Source organism: Schistocerca cancellata, chromosome 1, assembly GCF_023864275.1.
Source record: "Schistocerca cancellata isolate TAMUIC-IGC-003103 chromosome 1, iqSchCanc2.1, whole genome shotgun sequence".
Classification (NCBI taxonomy): domain Eukaryota; kingdom Metazoa; phylum Arthropoda; class Insecta; order Orthoptera; family Acrididae; genus Schistocerca; species Schistocerca cancellata.
The window spans coordinates 534295779-534318104 of NC_064626.1; the positions used below are offsets into that span (position 1 = coordinate 534295779).

Here is a 22326-nt window from a genome sequence, read left to right on the forward strand (position 1 = left end):
CTTTTGAAAAACCAAATACTTATGCTCCATTTGTTGTGGAAGCACCAACAATTTCCTCACATTCGATTTCACTTATCTCTATCACAATACACTTGCAAATACACAGAACACTGTTCTGGCTGCAGCTGACACCTGCAACATATTGAGGACATTGCAAAGGTACCATTCATGGACAAGTACGACTGCACAACCTGCTGGTTTGGCTATCATCTGCATTTATGTTCATGCATGCTTCTCTCAGTGGGTTTGGATTGTTATTGCCCAACTTTGATAAATTTACAAACTGCAAAAGCATAAAAGTAAGTCCTGTTTTAGCCATTGAACCCCACTGTTTCTTAGAAATGCTTCAAATTCTGGAACTTTGCTGTAAATTGTGGCCAGTTGATCACTATGATTTTAATGGTATCATCTGTAGAGATATTTCTTTAGATCGTACACTAATAATTTGAGTCTCCTACAGTTATTTATTTTTTATTTAGTTCTCTCTATTTATCCCCTATTCTGCTGCTTCCCCCCCCCCCCCCACCTCTCCCCTGCCCACCGCCCAACCTGCAGCACTTCACTGTCAGCCATCCCCACAATACTATCCCTCCCCCTCCCTGCCCCAGCCTCCTCCTTTCCCCCACTCAGTCGCCACTCCCATCATGCACTGGTGCTCGCAGTGTGGTTTGAGTTGCGTTTGCGTGCACGCGTGTGTGTCTATTGTTGACAAAGACCATTGGCCGAAAACTTCAAGTGTGAAAATCTTTTTGTTGTGCCCATCTGCAACTCAGCATCTCCGCTATTTGGTGAGTAGCAACTTTCCTTTCCTTAATATTGTAACATTCCATCCTGGATTTTCCATTGTTTGACAGTTACTGTTATGTTAGATTACTCTGCAAATATGTAACTGATCTGTCAACAATATATAAAATATTGTTAAGATCTTATATTTAATGAACAAAGGCTTACATTGAGTTCTGTTGTCTAGTTTCATGGGAGAAAATTATCTGTTGCAGTTTAGAATTGAAAACAATAATACTTTTCTGATTATATGCCATAATCATACACTATTTAAAGCATTCAAAGTGATAAATAATTGACATAAAAATGTATTTTCAAATATTTGAAAAATACTGACACCTTTACTCAATTTCTTCAGGTTTAATCAGGATTTCACAACCAATAGATTACAGAGTCCACATCTCTTCTGCAGAGGTTTTGCAGTTCAGAGTCTGATTTCTAAATGTTTATCTTGTTGATGTTGTAGTCGTTGATGTTATCATCTGTTTTGTTGCAGCTGTCCAGTTGCAGACTCCTGCAATCTACATCAATTTGAACCTGCTTACTGTAGTTGAGCCTTGATCTCCCTCTAAGATTTTTGCTCCCAAAATTTCCCTTCATTACCAAACCACTTCCCTTCATTACCAAACTGACAATTCCTTAATGCCTCAGAATGTGGCCTATCAATCAATCCCACTTTTTGGTCAGTTTGTGTCATGATCACCCCCCCCCATCTCCCCCCCCCCCCCCCCCACCCCAAATTCGATTCAGTACCTCCTCATTAGTTATTTGATCTACCCATTCAATCTTCGGCATTCTCCTGTAGCACCACATTTTTAAAGCTTGCATTCTTTTCTTTTCTGAACTGATTATCTTTCACATTTCACTTCCATGAGGCACCTCACACAAATTCCTTCAAAAAAGACTTCCTAACACTTAAATTTGTGTTTTATGGTAACAAATTTCACTTTTTCTCTTCACGAGTCATCAGCTATTTTGTTGCCTAAATAGAAAAATTCATTCGCTGCTTTCAGTGTCTCATTTCCCAATCTAATTCTGTCAACATCACCTGATTTAATACAACTACATTTGGTTACCCTTCCTTTATGTTTGTTGATGTTCTTTCATCGTATGATATATTTCTAGACCTGATCCTTTACTGTCTCTGACATAATTGAATGTTACTGGCAAACCTCTAAATGTTGTATTTCTTGTCCTTGTAGATTGTATTGTAGATTGTATTTTATTGGTCCTGTTGTCTACATAGCAGCTTATGCATAAGACATTGGTCAAGTCAAGTTATAAATATACAGGCTGAAAGTCATTTCAAGGCATACATATTTAAGCTTACAATAATACACTTTACACGTAAGTATTTATATAACACATTTCATAAATTTAAATATTCTTCAATGGAGCAAAAGCAGTGATGCTGTAAATATGACTTTAGAGATTTTCCAAATGTATTGACCTCAGTGATAGCTTTTATGTTTTCAGGAAGTTTGTTATAAAGCTTAACTCCCATGTGAAAAGTACCTTTTTGGCACAGTGCTGTGCTGATTTGAGTCATATGTAAGTTTCTGTTTTGTCTGGTAAAGTGCTCATGTATATCACAGTTTTTTTGCAGTCTCCGGTCCTTGCCTATTACATTTAATTTAAAGAACAAAAGGGTTTCCATAATGTATACACATGGTAATGGAGGAATACCAGATTTCTTAAACAGAGGTTTACAATAGTCTCTAGGTTTGCACCCAAACAAGATTCTAATGGCCCTTTTTTGTAGTTTAAAAGTGCTAGTAGCTGTTTTAGAGTTTCACCAGAAGGTGACCCCATATCTAAGACGAGAATGAAAGTACGCATGATATGCATTCAATACTGTTTTCTCACTACAGCATGATTTTAATGAACAAAGAAGGTAACATGTTTTGCTCAGTTCTGCATTGAGGTATTCAATATGCTCATTCCATCTGATGTTACTCTGCAACCAAAGTCCTAAGAACTTGGTTTCAGTACTGTTACCAACTGGTTCATCATTGATAGAGACTGATGGGATAAACATGTCCTTGTTAGGAACATTGTGGAATTTTAGAGCAACAGTTTTCTTACTGTTTATTACAAGCTGATTACTCTGTGCTCAGCTGCTAAGTTGTTTCGTGACCGTGTTTACTGTCTGCTGTAACTGTTCGTCGTCGTCTCCTTTTAGTAGAATCGTGGTGTCATCTGCAAATATGATTGTTTTGTGTGCATCAATATTTCAGCTTAGATCATTTATGTACAGAAGAAGCAGAAGGGGTCCCAATACTGGTCTTTGGGGTACACTACATTTTATTTGTTTATAGTCAGATAAGTGATTTGATACAGTTTTTAGTTCAATATTTGTGTGCGTGACGCACACTGCCGGCATACGATTAGTCACGAAGGAACTGATCCACTTGTTGGACAGACCTCGAATACCATATCTTTCTAGCTTTGATGGCAGAATTTTATGGTCCACCATATCAAAAGCTTTTGACAAGTCAATAAAGACTCCTATTGTTTCCTGTCTATTGTCCATCAGGTTTAGGATGGAATTGATGCACTCATAGACAGCAGTTGTCGTTGACCTCTTATTTCTGAATCCATGTTGTTCATTACATAGAATGCTGTTTTTATTTATAAATTTCTTAAGTTTCTCATACATAACTTTTTCCAGTACTTTAGAGATGCAGGAGGAAATTGTGATGGGTCTGTAGTTATTTACATTGTCTTTATCCTCTTTTTTTATATACAGGAATTTCAATTTCCTTCAAAATTTCTCCTTGGTTTCTTTTTCTGTTTGCTCAATGTACAGACTGAGTAACATCTAGGAGAGGCTACAACTATGTCTCAATCCCTTCTCAACCACTGCTTCCTTCTCATGTACTTCGAATCTCATTTCGGTTACTTTGTTTGTGTATGCGAACAGTATTTGCAGCAAATATTTAACTCAAGTTTTATTTGAAAATTGTTGATTTGTAACTTGAAACACAGGGATGTTAATAGTATAATTTAAAAGAAACTACCGATTTAACATATAGCACTAGAAAATGTCATTTCCTCAAAAACGGTGGAATTTGTTTAAAAAAAGGTGAAATTTTAAAAAATGCAAAACAAAAATGTATCAGACATTGCTTCAGTACTTTGATGAGCTTATATGAAACATGTTTCTGTTATTGCCAAACAACTTTTGCACTTGTCAATTATAACAGGAAACTCTTGTCTTTGATCATGATGAAGAACGTTGTACTGAGTACAAAATAACAACAATAAGTTTCAATAATTATATTGATTTTTTTATGGTTGTGGATATAAACTGTACTTGCATCAAAAGTAATTTTTTTGGTTGGATAAAAGTGCAGAAGTTATGTGAGCAGTTAATTTTTGTTACTTCCACAATGCAATTTATATTTTGTAAGGATATAAAATACGCAGTGGACTAACACTAAATGATGTGTGGTTCTGAAACTCCCTGGCAGATTAAAACTGTGTGCTGGACCAAGTCTCAGTCTGGCTTACAGTTTTAATCTGGCAGGCAGTTTCATATCAGCGCACACTCCGTTGCAGAGTGAAAATCTCATTCTGATGTGTGGTTCTAATTATGTGGAAAAAAAAAAAAAACGAGAGAGAGAGAGAGAGAGAGAGAGAGAGAGAGAGAGAGAGAGAGAGAGAAATCTTTGCTCCTTGTACCTCTCTCAAATATGTATTTATGTTTCTCTCCCTACCAGTGTTACTAATATTACCAGTAATCATACCATTTACTGCACTATCTATGTGTTGCACCAAAACTGTAGAACTGTAAGTTGGTAGAGCACAACTCTATTCATTATAATATATTTCAATCTCTTTCATCATCTGCAGAACTAGTTTTCACATACTGCAGTAGATGTAGCCTTTGTATCTATCGTGGCTACTATAATGTGCTCACTATGCTGCTCATAGTTGCTTACTCATATTCCTTTTTTGTTATTCAGTATTAGACCTATCCCTGCATTAACTCTATTTAATTTTTTGTTGATAACATTGAAACGACCTGACAAGTTCTGATCTTCCTGCCACTGCACTTCACAATCTCCCACTGCATCTAACTACAATCTCTCTCCTCTCTCTCTCTCTCTTCTTTTTTTTTACATCCCTAACCTACCTACCCAATTAAGAGATATAACATTCCGGCCCCATTGAATGCCAGGTTCGGTTTCCCTAATCACAACATCCTTCTGAGTAGCCCCCACCCAGAGATCCAAATTGGGGATATCTCTTACCTCTGGAATATTTTATCCGGAGTAGGCCATCATTGTTAAACCAAACAGTAGCACTGAATGTCTACATAAAATGTAATTGTTGGCTGTATTTTCCCCTTGCTTTCAGCTCTCTGCTGTAACAGCACAACAAGGCCATAATAACTAATTTTATAAGGCCACAAGAGCCATTCATTTACACTGTTGTCCCTGCAACTGCTGAGAGGGAACTACGTGTTTGTTTTGCCTCCATAGATAATTTTCCATTAAGGTTGTACCTGCAATACAGCTTTCTATACCGTTGAGGCACACATGCCATTCCACCTTCGCGAGGTCAGTGGTTTATATGGGAACTTTCGATAATGGACCAAAACTTTATCTCAGTTTTTTATATAGTATTTATTGATCATAAACAAGTAATGTGAGCAAAAATTGACATGATCTTCAGTATTTCCTAGAAAATGGTGTTTCACAGTATGAGAGGATTGCAAATTTTTTCCTGGACAGGATATAAAGTTGTGTCTCCTGCTTTGTGTTCATTATTTATTTTCTCTTTTTTAAAGATTTTTATCTGTTTTATCCCCCTTGCATTCCAATAAATTTCTTCTTATGAACTTTTTTCTTCTGAAGTAGTAGAAATGAAATGTAATATAACCAACTTATCTTTTACATGTAACAAAGAATCATAATCCAATAAAAACCAATATCTCATTCAGAACTAAAATCTTCTTATTAAATAAATGTCAGCCTGAAAATTAAAACTTTCCTGCAGCTAAAATCCTTGATAGAAATTAAACTCTCTTTGAAAACTAAGATCCTCTTGAAAACTAGGTTCTTCCTGTAAACTGAAATCTTTTTGGGATTCATCTTATTGAGAAGTTACTAAACTAGTGAAACTGGTTTATAAATACCAGGTTAAGATTTGCTACCTTTCATAAGAACTGAAGTTACCTTCAACGTTTTTACATTATTTGGATATGATACAGTCAACATACATGCCATACATCACTTCAAGTTTTTGAATAAGTAGCATTATTTTGTACTCTGAGCAAACAAAGAAAGCATCTTGAAGTGTTTGTGAAGATAGTGTATTCATGGAGTTGTGAATGTTTCTGAAAGTATATATGAAAAATATTATTTTACATGTTTGTCTTCATGAATATTTAAAACAATGATTACTGATCTGAAAACGATAGGAATGGTGAAGATTACAGAAGGTGCTAAACCTGAAATATCTCTCTATTTTGAGCGAGGAATAAGTGATTTTAATTAACAGTTTAATCTACTACAACTAGATGAAGGAAAGTAATTAATTTTAATGTAATAAAAAATAGCTATAAATATGAAACATGGGACGTATTAATGTTTAGTGTGGAATAACAGTACAAAATCCAGAGATATTTAGGTCCGCACTCTATTATATGTCATCACTGGTTGTGTAAGTAGCTCAGCAAGCAACACAACTTTATAACAAGAAGTCATTATACATTCTTTTCCGCTATTCTATCTGAAGTAGGTGAAACTATCACCTAATAAACAGAAATAATTGGTTGTTTGCATGTAGCTGTACACAGTTGATGAAAGAATATTAAAAAACGTAATGAAATATCGCTGCTGTGTGCAATATAACACTACACAAACAAAGACTGTCACTCCCTCACAGTGCGTCAGGTTGTGGCAGTTCAATATTTTCTTGTTCGTTAACTTTAATCTGTTAGTATATTTAGTTTAAGATTTGGTACTAGTGATGAATTTACCCACTGTATCTACAGTATTGATGTCCTGTGACTGACAAGTCTGTTGCACAAGTTTTATTTATTTGTGTCTGATGTGTGTTTGACAATGTTATAATTGCAAATAATTTGATATGAAAGGTAATAAATCATTCAACACCAAATGTGTGTGTCATCAACAGGCACAAAAACAAGACTGAGAATTTTGCGGGCTTTTAAAAGAATCCTTTTAATCACCAATCAGATCCAAAGAAATTCTGCCTATTAGCATTGTAGTCATGAAATATATCCCCTTTAGTGATAAGATTTCCTTTTCATACTAGCTTCGCGTGACCAGATTGCTAAAGCAGCAAAGTAAATATATCAGTATTGGTGAGGACTTTGCACAGTAAAACTAACAGTAACTAAAAGAGAAATTTCTACTTTCCAAACCTTGCCTGATATTTAAACAGAATCAAGTTTTAGCAGCAGAAGTATGAAGAAGACTGTCTTGCTGTGACATAAATGGAAATGAAAGAAGGTATTAACTTTGTTTTGAAATAAATCCAGTTATAATTTCCAAGTTTCACAGCATTCACAAACAGTGGTGGTGCTGCTGCTGATGCCTATATCAAATTGACATAATTGGTGCAAAAGGTAGTATTTGTAACTACAACATTAATATAAAAAACCATGAGAAAATATGTTATGATTGTTTTGTTGTACAACTAATCTGAACATAAGTTCATAAACCTGAAAGCTTCTCCCTGTATGTGTGTCATAATTTTTTGGCAATAACAGAATGCAATCACAATACATACAAGTTTGGCAATTTTACAAGTTGTGTTAATTTCCACATGAAAACAGTGTGTGTTAAACACTCACAGATTTGAGATCTTTTATCCTGTCTTTCACCATGCTGCAGTGCACACATCAGGTGTGGCTATGATGAATAACATTCTTGTGGCTAAAGAGATAAAAACTTATCTTACCTGAACCAGATTAAATAGAATTATCTTCACCAGCTAAATGTGTTGCTGCAATGCCACTTCTACTGAATGTTATCTAATGAAGTCTTTCTTTCAAACTGAATGGGGTTTTTGTTCTCTGTATTTGAAGCCTTCAAGTAATGCAAAGGTAGTGAATATTTATACAGATTTTACAATGAGTGTACCCTCCTGAAAAACTATAGTGTTGAGCAATTCCCTCATTTGTGATACACACACACACACACTGGCCATAACAAGATGTGTGAGCAAAGGATATATTTCTTATAGTTCACTTAATACCATTGTACTGTCACTTTAGTTTATAAATGATGAGGGATGATAAGTTTCTGATCGTGAACAAGGGCAAGAGAGTGAAAGAGTGTTGAATGGGTTGTATGTTGTATCAAAATAGCAAAGAAAAACATGATTTTAAAAGTTGCTACTATATATAGATTCCAAAAATTTCGATTTGTTAGTCTCATGTTGTCAATACTATTAATTAATATAATTAGGTGGGTACAGACATTTACAGTTTGGTGTGCATTTACAGAGCTAAATTGAGTGAAAAATTAATTGTTTGGATGTCAAATGTCGTCAGGAACATGACTTGACCAAAATATACAGTACTCATATGTAGTCACTATTGATGGTTTTGTTTTTCATGCATATTAACCAATACTCAGAATAACAAGATTATTAAATTTTAATAAAAAATAAATCTGATGTATTTAGCAAATTAAATATTCTGTGTTTGGAATGTTTTATTGCAGCTTCCCTTTTCCCTGAAATTGAGTCTTGGCACAAACGTATCTTAATTCTTCATAAACTGTTTCAGATCCTTTTAAATCCTTTGGTGTTTTTCCACCTTATTCCTTAAACAATAGTTCTGACTTTTTAGAATAAATGAAGGGAATATTTGCACCATTTGTATTTAAAGAGGCTGCACATAAAAAAGACGTAATCTTAAAAAATTATTGCTGGTTTGATTCGTATGCTACTAAGTCTCTTTCCTCAAACTGTTTCCATTTTGCAAATGTGTGATTTTGCATACCATGACTGCATAATTTATATTTTAAAAAAGTATGTAATTTCCCAAAATATAAATTATAGATACTCATTGATTACAATGGCAAGTTTCACATTTGCAATAGCTTCACAACTGTGATGGTCATTGAACTTTTTTGAATTCTGTTTGTCATGCCCTTGTAATTAAAATAAAATAAAAAAAACATTACATATGAAGAGCACAAGGCAAAAATGATGATAGTCACTTTTTTGTAACTTTTGAGGACGACGAGTTTTCTGCTCTAGTCTCTCGTATATCATAAACGTTCACAACAACATTTTTATTGTTCTATATCTATTTGTTTAGGTAATAAATGTAATACAATAAACACATTTTCAATTTTAAGGTACTTTATTAATTAAAAACTTAAATACGTACACAAAAAACATGGTAAAAGTGATGGAAGTCATAAAAAACTTGGTAAAAATGATGAAAGTCCACTATCTTTCTGTGCTTCTTCAGTGGATCTTGTAACCCGTAAACAGATTCTGTTTACTGTTTTTTTTTTATAAGATTTATAATATTCTAGATTTTAACACATTAGGCCCATATAGATTTTATTTTAATACTGTTAATTACAACTTACGTTTTGTCAATGAGGAAGTTCTTCGAAGTACTTTTGAGCAGATGGACTGCAAAACTGCTTCAGCTGCTGCAGGTCTTGGTACTTTCCAGGTTTTAGTTTGATAGCATATTATGAATTTAACTAATAACCTAACTAAATATCTGTTGCAATAACGGCAAAAATATTTCCTGTACTGATAAGTTTTCATTACTTTCAAGGTTACACTATTGTCATGAGGTATTATTCTATAACTCATTATATGTCTATAGATTATCGATATGTGAAAGCAAAGGTAAAGTGTTGAGTCATTTTCTCTTACCTTCACGCAGAATTGGTGGTAAAGGGAAGGACGTATTATCACCAGGGTCTTCTGTCTCTCTTGAAAGCTTGGTAAGTTGGTGTTGTGTTAGGATCAGTGACATCAGAAAGTACCCAGTGTAAGATGATCTGTGTTCAACTAACCTACAAGGTCTTTTGAAAATTTTATTTCACGAATTGTCGTGTAGCAAATGGGCATTTCTTGCGATAGTGATTTTCCAAAAAAGCAGTCCATTTTCTAAATAGGTTTTGGTCAGCTTCGATCACAGTGGAAGGCGAAGGCTCTACTCTGGCATTCTTTATTTCATTTACCCAATGTTCTGGTATCTCTGCAGGAAATTTGCCATTTATCAGGGCCATATTTCTATCGCATTCTAGGTAAGAGTGGCCGCGAATAGGGAATATGATTGTTATGCAGTCTAGTTTTTTTAGGATTTGTACCACATAATGACAGAAGCGAGACATGATGTAGTTCTTGTTCTGTCCGCTACAAGAATCGCAAAATATGTACAAATTTTTGACATTGGACTGTTACATGTTGAAGATATAATAGTGCAACATCGATACTACTTCATCTGCACTTTTACCACCTCCTGTTTCTGGGTAAGCAAAAAAAAATTGCATTTCCCGTAGATAGGCTGTGGACATTGAACAAATGCAATGAAAATTGACGGCGGTAGTAAACGTCATTTGTGGTCAAATCAGGTAACCTTCAGTGTTTTTGAAAATCAATGGTAAGTGCCTGAGTATCCTCCGTTTTTCTTAAAATTTTCCTACATTTTCTGTTTGTGTCATAAAACATGTTAGCTTTCCTCAAGCGTAGTTCATTCTCACATTGTTTTGTCTTAATGCTGCTTAAAATATTTGCTTTTTCCTTGTCATCATTAGTCTGTTCCAGCTGGAGGTTTAGAGCTTTCATTTCTGCTTGGTACCTATCACATGCACTGCAGGTGTCGCTTCTGGGATATCCGAAAGCTATGTTAAACTTAGATACGAATATCTGTCTATAATATTCATAGGACACAATCTTACCACTAGGCCTACCTGTCTTGTACAATGTGTATATTTTTTTCAAATTTAAAGTGTCTGGCAAGTATGTTTTCTTTAGTTTTATCAAAACTACAATGGCTTGTACGGCCCTTAAACGATGCAATGTGATCAGTGACACTTTGCTTAACTTCTTCTGAGGTCCTAAAATGTTTGAGGTCATACTTTCCTCTCTTGTCTGTTGGGGGTTCACCTGTTCCTTTCAGACTCGTTTGAATAGTTTGAACCCTTCTTCCAGTTACACCAAAAATAGACAAAAATGCTTTATAACATACAGGGGTGTCCATAAAATTATCACCATCCTTTATTCTTACTTAGCAGGTGTAGCTCTTATCATTAAAATATGATTCATTTTCAGGCTTTCTTGATCTGTGGTTTTTGACGTCATAAACATTGATAAGCCCAGCCAAGTATGTGGACTGAGCATCATTAGATTCTAAACTATTATAATGAGAAATTAATCTTTTTCTTTCACCTTCACAAAATCTATCAAAACACTGTAGTCTTTTACATCTGCAATCTGGCCCAGTTTTTTGAGTATACACATTAAGTTTTTTCATCACATCTCGTACCGTTCAATGGTATTTTCTCTCCTTTGTGCTAGGTTTACTGACATTTTCACAATCTTCATCTATACTTGACTCACTTAATTCACTCATTTTCACAGAAACTACTACCAAGAACACAAGCTATAAACGTTGGCAACTTTCTAACCACAAACAAAAACATGAGACAGCACGTTGAACTCCTGATGAAGCAGGTTTTGCCACCCTTATGAAATGACTCTCATCATATTTACCGTGAACACAGATGAAATTCATCAGTTTTACCATGCACAACAAAAATAAAATGGCAAATAACTTAGTAACTGCCAGCATTCTTGTCGTGTACACCTCCCTACAAATTCGGCCGTATTTGAGCTACAAATTCCTGTCCTAACCTGAAAATGGGAAAAAACTGACTATCATCATTTTTGCCTTGTGCTCTTCATATGTGAACTGACTGGACTACGCATACTGAGCACATTGATTCAAATAGATTTACATGGAGTATGTAAAAAAAAAAAAAAAAAAAAAAAAAAAAAAAAAAAAAAAAAAAAAAAAACATGTACACTGTGTTATATATTTCAAAATTTAAGCATAACAATTTATTCAACCTCTGGTACTGATACACACAAATTCAGGTATTAACAAAATATTGAATACATTTGTAGCAAATTTCAACAGACTTACAATAATACCTACATAATTTATTGCGTAATGTAATATCATAGGCAACAATTTCTTTTCTTGTGAGTGTCTTGGATTTATACAGCATAATTGTAGGGAACCTGTGGCAGCCATCACATTTATGCTGCATAAAATTGGCCAAATGTCTTCACATCCCACATATGCACTTTCTCTGAGGATACACAGTAACATGAATAGAAATAGTGTTAAATACTGCTGTTAAAGGTAGGTAAAGAAAATCATAATCAATGATGACTAAAGTTACAATGAAATACTGTCAAGAGTGTTTAATCTTTCAGAGCCAGCAACTGGCTCTAATGAAAAACAGGAAGAAAGGAGGAAAAGAATGAAATGAGGGTAGGAAGTATAAGATCTAAAGTGATTGACTGCTAGGAAAGATACAGCAGTTGGAATGATGGCAGACAAATCAGTGAAACTATGGTACAATAGTTAACAGTATTAACTGACCAAGTATTTAACTGATCTTGCTTCTCATTGTGCAGTTTTTTCCCTTGTATATATATCTGTTGATTCTGAGTTCCATACCAATTTTTCTATACCTAGCTGCCTTCCAATATTTTCTCCTTCAATATCCACTATTGACAGATTTTATCAACAGTGATAACAGTAAATAAAAGAACAAAACCTTCCTTTCTGCTTTTATCTTAGTTTCATTGTAATCTTCTTCAAATTTATTCTTTATTTATTACAAAGGGGAAGCTCAGTATTCTTCACAGCTCCTGGAGAAACATTTTATTAATAAAAAACACATGGAAATTCATCTATTTTTCAAGATGATTTTCTGTGCCCAATAATGATGTAATATGTATAGAATATAGTTAATAGGATGACTAAACTTCCCATCATAGAAATGGACATTTGTGAAAAGGTAGTTTTCCAAACAGTTTCTCTTAACTGTAGACAGTCAATATACAGTAATGTCACTCAAACATCACTCACTCGTTTTGGCTATCTGCCAGAAATGCTCCTATACCTCATGAGTTAGTACACATCTGATTCTTATTTCCAAATAAAAATAATTAAAAAACTGCTGAATGGGGCTTTTACCATCAGTGATTTTCAGCTTGTCCTCAATAATAATCATTTATTCATTGTATAAATAACTACAGAAAAACCAATTTATTATTTTTCAATAAAGAGATATTGCTGTCAGTCCACTCTTGATTCATTATAAGCCAAAAAATAAATTCCTTCAAATTTCTGTTTTCAACAAAATTGATGTAAGTGTTAGTGGCATCTCTGAAGGTCATTTTATAATCTCCAGATGCACAGAGCAATGTGACTTACCGCCTGACATGTCTGATGCATCAATGCATTAAGGTAATAAATGTTCACAATAAAATCTCTCTATTTAATGTAATGATTAACAAACAGGTTAATCATTACAATGATACGTACTCATTTAACAAAATATAACTAGTATTTACAGTTCCAGTTCAACAAATTAATTTATACATTCTGCCAATACTGATTAACACACTTTCTTAAAATTCTATTTGCATTTACAAAAATTGAACATGTTAAAAAATATACATGTCTGACTCCACATTACTTGCTAGTTATGCGTACAAATGAGATTCTCTTTCTCACTTATTGACTGTAAAGTTCAGCATTTAATATTTTTCAAGGTACTACAAACTTTCCCTTCCCTGAAATGCTGAGTACAGAGATTCATTATATGATCATGCCTAGTTACATACTTATGAGCTAATGCTCTAGTCTCAACTGATACAAGATGTGTGATAATTGCAATGTTGTTGTAAATAGTAAGCACTGATGCTTGACTACTGGTTCAGTCTGTACACAATTATCAACTGGCTTAGGCTGTACACAACTAACAAAATAAAGTAAAGTTCTTTGATGAACAAACAAGTTCCATGACACACAGGTCAACTGTTTCATATCTCTTCTGGGGATCTCAAAATGTACTTATTGATACTAACAAAAAGTTTCAAAATATGCAATAACTGCATTTCCACTGTACTCCAAAAATAACTGTGTGTGATAGCCTTTTGAAGTTTTATTTTTACATCAAAATAAATAGGCAAAATGGAATTCAAGTAAGTACTGAGCATCTATTGCAAACTGTAGATGATTTCAGCTTTTTTTTCCATACAAAATAAAAATAAAAAGCTAGTAAATGGAATGCCGTAACACTGAGCTATGTTGAAAATTGTTATTAATTTTTTGCAGTCTATTACTGTACTGTTCCTGGTTTATCAGTAATGCTGAATTATAATGCAGCAAAAAACTAAAGTGGAACAGCTCCCAAAATTGGAAGTATCAGTGTTAAGTTTTCCAGTTTCATATCCTTAGAGACCTAGGCATGTCAAATCCTTCACCAAATTGACGTTGCTCTATTTGTGCTCAGAGCAGACTATCATTGCGCAGGAGTAGCTGAGCCATTGGCACTTGCCCAACGACTGGACAAGTACTCCACAACAGAAGTGTGCTTAGCTTCTTTTGCGAGTTGCAGGGGTGTTGCACCTTCTTGGTTATGTAGGTTGGGATCTGCACCTGCTGCTAGCAACTGTTTCACTACTGCCACCTGACCAAAGAGTGCTGCTGCATGCAGAGCACTCTCTCCATTCTGGAAATAAAAATTAACATAATGTAAAGGAAAGCAAGAACACCTTTATGAGCATTAGATCCGGATGTGAAACCTTGTCACCAACAAATATTCGAAAAATTATGATGAAGTTGTCAGAATAATCCACCAGAAGTTGGGACAACAGAATCAGTTTATGAGACACCTCCGTATTACAAAAACAATCCTCTCAGAAAATGAATATTCAAAATTTGCTGGAACACAGCATAATCTATACTACTATATAACAAGTCACTGTTTAATAGTGGTACCAAAACTCTTGAAAAGATCTTGGCTGAGTCATTTCAAATTTTTACATGATGCTCCAATAAATACTTGGATGTGCACAATACTTTTTAAATATATAATATATGGGATTAGCCTAAATGATTTATTGGGTTTCAAAGCACCATAAATTGGCAAACAGGTGACATGTGAAAAGATACACTCACCAAGTTTGAAAAGCCAGCCTTATGGCTCACTTGCATAGATGATTGGCCTGTTACAGCAATCTTATAGTTGGTGTCAGAAGAGAAGAGTATTTGTGTGTAAGAATATCAACTGAGAGCATTCAGTGTGCATTCATAAACCAATACGGAAAAGCTGCACTGATCAGTAGAGCATTTTGCATTTGTTTCACCAGTTTCATGATACTGCTTGTCTGTGTCAACAGAAAAGCATGGTGTGATCACTTGTTTCAGAAGATACCATCGAGCACAGGAGACAGAGCTTTGTCTGCAGCCCACAAAAATCAACCATTTGGGCAATCTGTGAACTGGGCATTCTGTAGAAAACAGCTTGGAATGCTTTACAGTGGCATTTGAATTTTTATCCTACTGTTTGCAACCGTTACAACATCTGCCTCCGAAGTTTCTGTCCATTGATAGGAGTTTTGCATCACAGTGCAACAAGCTTGGGTGACTTTGTGGGAACATTGATATTCAGCGATGAGGTGACTTTTCATCTGTAGTGAAACATAAATCATCAGAAGTGAGTGTGCCTCATGTCCACATGGAGCTAGAAAGGGATTCACCAAAAGTGAATACCTTCTGTGCTATATCCAAGACCAAGGTACAGTATATCGCCCCTTTTTCTTCATTGAGCAGGTTGTGACAAGTGTTTTATATATACATAAATAAATATTTTCGTCACCAACTGTGCTAGTTTCATCTTCCTCCTATTATCTTGTTCTGTTTATAGTCCTCTTCTCTTTTTTATTTATCGATTTATTTATTCAACATTCCATAGTTTTAACGTTCGTTATTCGCTGTTTTCCAGCCAACAATCTCTTCCACACCTACCAGTATCATCCATTTCCATCGATTTCTTGTTGCTGGCGATATTTTTGTGCCATTGGCTATCTTACTCTGCCACAAGAAAATTTTTTGGGACATTTCTGCGCCACCCGCGATCTTTTTTGCGGCACTCGCGATCTTTTTTGCGGCACGCGCGATCTTTTTTGCGGCACGCGCGATCGCTTTTGCGGCACGCGCGATCGCTTTTGCGGCACGCGGGACCGCTTTTGCGGCACGCGCGATCTTTTTTCGCCACTCGCTATCTCTGTTTTTGAGCAACGTGTGTTCTTTTCCCCTGATCTGGACATACTTGCTTGGTCTGGTCAACTTTTTCCGTATTTTTCTTATTTAGTGGTCTTCCTTTGGTATTGAACATTACCAACACAATTTCTTTCTTTCTCGTCCTCCCTCCCCGTTTTATTCCGTTTTATTCCTTCTTATGATTACTATTTCAACTTTGGTTATTTAATGTCCCTACCCACCAGTTACCCACTATGTACCCTAATCCTATACCACATTATTTACATTCATTCCGGAAACATGCGTTCACCGTAGCCAAACTGCAATCCCACATACTTTTCCTCCGGTCCTGCTTAACCTTTGGAATTATCCCTAAAGGGCTTACCTTAAAAGTTCCCATCTCCGGGTGCAATTCCTCCTTCCACCAGTCTCTCCTGGACTTCCAGAACCTTCAATCCTTAGCCCTTACCCAACTTGTCCTGAATCTCTACACTACTTCATGTAACCACCACTCCCAACAGCTCCTATCTCTCTTCAAAGTCCTTCACCTCTCAAACCCTTGCTTGGAGAACACACTCAGGAACATCATCCTAGAAGCCAGCTGCAAACTTGAGTTCCATGCCACACACCACCTGAAAAAACTATCCACAGTGCTACTGCAACACCTAAGAAGTGGGGTCCCTCTCCCTATCCCTCACAAACACCAACCACAACAGAACCTTCAACAAACCCCCCTCATAGCCAACAAACCTAGCCTAGCCACCCTACTCAATCTCCCCATCCCAGCACATACCCCACACAGACCAAATCTCAACTATAACCACAGTCAAATGCCACATATCACTAGTCCCAATTCAGTCCTAAACCTCTCATCCAGATCCCTCTCTCCTCCAGAGACATCTGTTCTATCAAAAGGCTTAACCTTTAGCCCCACGCCTAAATTCAACCACACTGCCCTGGTTAAAGATCTCCTCTCTTTCACCCGGAACCCCAACTGGAAATATCACTTCACTACCCAAACACAGCCCCCAAATACTAGACCCAGTGTTGAACCCTGTCTAGAACAGTTCCGACTGCCTTCCCAAAGGGATCCTCCTCCCCTCCCCCAAAACCATCCCTTGCAGACATTTCAGGAATTCCTCACATCCAGTGTTGCCTCCCAGTCCTTCTTGAAGAACATCCCGACAACCCCCAACATCACCCCAGCTGAATCCTGTGCCATTAAGGAGCTGAAAATAGACCGCTCTATTGCCATCCTCCCGGCGGATAAAGGCTCCACAACTGTCGTACTTGACCGTGTGGAGTATGTGGCAGAAGGACTGCGTCAACTCTCCGACACCTCAACCTACAAAGCTGTTACCCAGGATCCCATTCCCTCCATCCAGACTGAGCTGCAAAAAATCCTAAAAATCCAAGGTCCCTCACAAGGCCTCACAACGGCTTCCATAGACTTACTCATTCCACCTGAGCCACGTACCCCTACCTTCTACCTATTACCCAAAATCCACAAAGAGAACCATCCTGGCCGTCCCATTGTAGGAGGCTTCAAAGCCCCAACCGAACGTATCTCAGCTCTGGTAGACCAGCATCTCCAACCTATCACCCGCAGACTCCCATCCTACATCAAAGACACAAACCACTTCCTAGAACGCCTCCAATCCATTCCCACTCCTCTCCCACCTGAAACCTTTCTTGTCACCATAGATGCTACATCCCTTTACACAAACATCCCACATACCCATGGTCTCTCTGCCCTTGAGCACTACCTCTCCCAACGCCCACCCGAAGATCTTCCAAAAACCTCGTTTCTTATCACACTTACCAACTTCATCCTCACCCATAACTACTTCACTTTTGAAGGCCAGACCTACAAACAAATCAGGGGAACGGCCATGGGAACCAGGATGGCTCCGTCCTATGCCAACCTCTTCATGGGCCGCATGGAGGACGCTTTCCTGAAGACCCAACAGCTGCTTCCCCTGGCCTGGTATAGGTTTATAGATGACATCTTTGTGGTCTGGACTCATGGTGAAGAAACACTCCTTAATTTCCTCCATAACCTCAACTCCTTTTCGAATCTGAATTTCACCTGATCCTTCTCCAAAACCCAAGCCACCTTCCTGGATGTTGACCTTCATCTTGTTGAAGCTCACATCCACACCTCTGTCCATATCAAACCCACAAACAAACAACAGTACCTTCACTTTGATAGCTGCCATCCATTCCACATCAAACGCTCCCTTCCCTACAGCCTAGGTATTCGTGGCAAACGCATCTGCTCCAGTGATGAATCCCTCAACAATTACACCAATAACCTGACCAGTGCTTTCCTCTCCCGCAACTATCCTGCAGACCTTGTCCACAAACAGATCTCCCGAGCAATACATTCCTCCCCATCCAACAACAATGTTCCTACCCCCAGACCACACAGAAGCATCCCCCTTGTCACCCAATATTATCCTGGCCTCGAAAACATCAACAAATTACTCCGCCAGGGATATGACTTTCTCAAGTCAACCCCTGAAATGAGATCATCCCTTGACAAAATTCTCCCCACACCACCCAGAGTTGCCTTTCGTCGCCCCCCTAACCTCCGTAACATCCTTGTTAAACCCTACAATATTCCCAGACTACCTTCTCTACCCAGCGGTTCCTACCCCTGTAACCGACCCTGCTGCAAAACCTGCCCCATGCATCCCCCCACAACCACCTACTCCAGCCCCGCTACTGGTAAAACATACACAATTCAAGGCAGGGCCACGTGTGAAACTACACATGTCATTTATCAACTGACATGCCTGCACTGCACAGCCTGCCTTTTACATCGGCATGACAACAACTAAACTGGCTGAGCGCATGAACGGACACAGACGAACTGTCCGCCTTGGAGATGCCCAATACCCAGTGGCGGAGCATGCCCTCCAGCATAATTCTAGGGACCTAGGAATCTGCTACACCGTATGTGCCATTTGGCTTCTCCCACCCAACACCAGTCCCTCTGAACTGCGGAGATGGGAACTTGCACTCCAGCACATCCTTTCATCCCGCCATCCCCCTGGACTGAACCTACATTAAACAACCTCACTCCCATTTACTCTTCAGTCTTCTCCTCTTTCCCTTTCCTCTTTAGCCATTCACGCATCTTTTCATCCTACATAGTTGTGTTTATCTTTATACTATATACCTCTTTACTTCTGTATGCATCCTCTTTGGTTTGAAGCTGGCACAGTACTTACAGTAGAATATCTTTGGCTTCCCTCTGACAACCATGCCTCCATCCTTGCTACCCTCCCTATTTTCCTTTCCCTGTTGCTTCATAGCCTGGGTTGTGAGTAACTGAATCTCCTTTCCATTCTTCCCTTTCTTACCCCTCTCTACTCCCTGATGAAGGAACATTTGTTTCGAAAGCTAGGAATGTAAATTTTCGGTTCTGTTTTATGTGTATCTATCGGCTGTACTGAGCTGAGGTAAGTACTGACCAGCCCCTCTATCTCTTTGTTAGTATTTGTTTCACATCTTTATATGAGATTTTCCATTAATCATTTAATATCATTTCTTAGTAGTCACATACACATAAAACCAAAACTAGAGAAACACGGCAAAAACATGATTACAAAACAGATGACATATCACTGTTTCCTTGGTTCATTTTTTATTTATTTGATCTGAAGAGAAATGTGGTATGGAATTGTACAGCTGAATGTCTGTGGTGAAAACTGGCAGCTAATTATAATGACGATTTGAAATTTAAAAAGGAAGTTGAAGATATTAATTATCACTAAATGATTAACTGATGATTTTTTAATTGTGATGAAACTGAATTTTAAGGAGGCTGCCATCAAAAACTCTTGCAGCCTAAGCTGAAACATCTGAACCTGGATACATGCTTAGAAAGAAAAGAATTACTGTTCTTCCTCATAGTAATATTGCTGGAAACTTCAAAGCAAAACTGCCATTGACTGGTAAATAAAGAAGCTTATAACATTTAAAAATATATAGGGGTTGGACAAAAATATGTATACACCATGAGTAGTGCATGATTGAACATAAACACAAGTTGCACTGTTGTATTTGACCATGGAAAAATGTGAGACATTCAAGTTTTGTGCTCTTGTACAGATAAGTGATTTAGACTCAAATAGAACTTAGTTAAATACCAATAACTAATTAAATATGTTTATTAGTGTTTTTCAAGTTTTGTGTATTATTTGAGATAAAGCAAAAAGATCATAAAGTACAGTTAGAGTTGTAATTTTGTTTATGTTGTGGCACAGTAAGCGTAAAGAATCTCATTTAACTGTTCTTTTTTTCTTTGTAGCAAGTTAAGTACAGTGTATCCCCCATTGTTTTAATCATTATTTGCAAAACACACTGTAAATTTAATTTTCTGGATTCAGAAACTTTGCACAGAGTAGTTTTGTTTACATAAAGTTGCAAGTAAGCCTCTTGTTTTTCAGTAATTTAATTGACTTATTCTCACAATTGTATTATTTTTACCATGGATGGAAAGTGCCCGACTTGCTGTAGAATTGATAATTCTGTGGTTTGGCGCGATGGCTACAGTAGTTGTTTTTTTTTTTCCTTCTTTAGGGTGATTGTAGTGGCATGGAAACTGCAAAAGTGAATCAGACTCGTCAGTGGTTCTTTAAGATATGTAGTAGAGATAGGAAGATCGTGGAATGGGAGAGAAAAAATTACTACCCTTCAGGCTGAGATAGATCAGGCAGGGTAAAGAGAGGTGGGAAGTGGCAACAGGTAATAGAAGGAACAGGCTGGAGAACTTCATCAGACAGCTTTATGATGAATGTAAAAAGAAAGTTTGGCCTGTTGCTTCAGTTAGAAACTGATGAGCCTCAGGCAGAGGTAGGTGTAGGCAGGGCACAACAAACTTAAATAGAAAATTGAGTAAGCATTGTGGGAAGTCAGCAAAGAGAAAGAAAATTTTGTTGTTACGTAGTTCTCATGCGAGAAGTGTAGGCCAACTTCTGCCGGATGATTTAGGATCAGAATACCAGTTCACCAATTTTTTTAAAAAAAACTAGAGCTGGTCTGGGTCAAGTGACACAAGATTTAGGTTCACTCAGTAAAGATTTTACAAAAGAAGACACTGATGTCATTGTGTGTACAATATAGAGTGTGACTGGGTAAAGACTGCATCTGCATCAAGACATACCAGTGTGATGGTTGTGTCTGTTCTGAGATGCCATGACCGACCTCATCTGAACTCTTCTATCAGGAGAGGTAATTTGGAGTTGGAATGGCTGCTTGGGTCAGGTGCTTGTTGTTTCTCTCAATAGGTGAGATTATATTAGGCATGACCTACACCTCAACAGGAAAGGGAAGGGTAAACTGGCTGGACTAATAGCAGAAAATTAAGGGTGGGGGGGGGGGGGGGCACTGCCATGTGATAGAATACCAGTGGTTACAGGTGTTGGGGAAGCACGATTTTTAGGACAGGTAGCATAAAAAGAAGCCAAGTTCTAAGAGAGGTCAGGACTGAAACAAACATTCTGTTTGAGAAAGAAACTATACAACTTAATTCTGGCACACTGATCAGTAAACATAGATATTGGTTAAAAATTTTCACAAATTAGCAGAAATTTTATTTCCACCCTCTTTGATGTTAGTCAATGTTACATGGCAACTATCTTTAGAACATCAAAATATTTGAGGGATAAGAAGTAAAATTAATTAACTACTTATCTGCACTGATGAATTAAGTCATCCAACTCAGTTGACATAATTCGCCTCTCTGAACATCATATGACCACTGTATGTGTTAAGGCTGCGGGATTTAGATTAGCTTTTCACTTTCATAGAGGAGAAATGGAGGATGGAGGAGTTGCGACATTCGTCAGGAACTGACATAAATTTAATAAGATGGAAATTCATAAAGCTTGCTTAGAGCAGCATACAGGTTGTTACAAAAAGGCACGGCCAAACTTTCAGGAAACATTCCTCACACACAAAGAAAGAAAATATGTTATGTGGACATGTGTCCAGAAACGCTTACTTTCCATGTTAGAGCTCATTTTATTACTTCTCTTCAAATCACATTAATCACGGAATGGAAACACGCAGCAACAGAACGTACCAGCGTGACTTCAAACACTTTGTTACAGGAAATGTTCAAAATGTCCTCCGTTAGCGAGGATACATGCGCAGCAACAGAACGTACCAGCGTGACTTCAAACACTTTGTTACAGGAAATGTTCAAAATGTCCTCCGTTAGCGAAGATACA

At 37.1% G+C, this 22326-nt stretch overlaps 2 protein-coding genes across 2 annotated transcripts in view; both read right to left on the bottom strand.

Moving 5' to 3' along the window:
- Positions 1 to 8325, bottom strand: part of LOC126179443 (syntaxin-1A-like) — a 67237-nt gene extending 58912 nt beyond the window's left edge. The window contains exon 1 of the mRNA XM_049924609.1: positions 7613 to 8325. Coding sequence (XP_049780566.1) covers positions 7613 to 7645 — 33 coding nt within the window. The 5' untranslated portion in view covers positions 7646 to 8325. The remainder of the gene's footprint in view (positions 1 to 7612) is intronic.
- A 3489-nt stretch (positions 8326 to 11814) lies between these two features.
- Positions 11815 to 22326, bottom strand: part of LOC126179459 (ankyrin repeat domain-containing protein 29) — a 597930-nt gene continuing 587418 nt past the window's right edge. Inside the window, exon 8 of the mRNA XM_049924610.1 lies at positions 11815 to 14552. Coding sequence (XP_049780567.1) covers positions 14343 to 14552 — 210 coding nt within the window. The 3' untranslated portion in view covers positions 11815 to 14342. The remainder of the gene's footprint in view (positions 14553 to 22326) is intronic.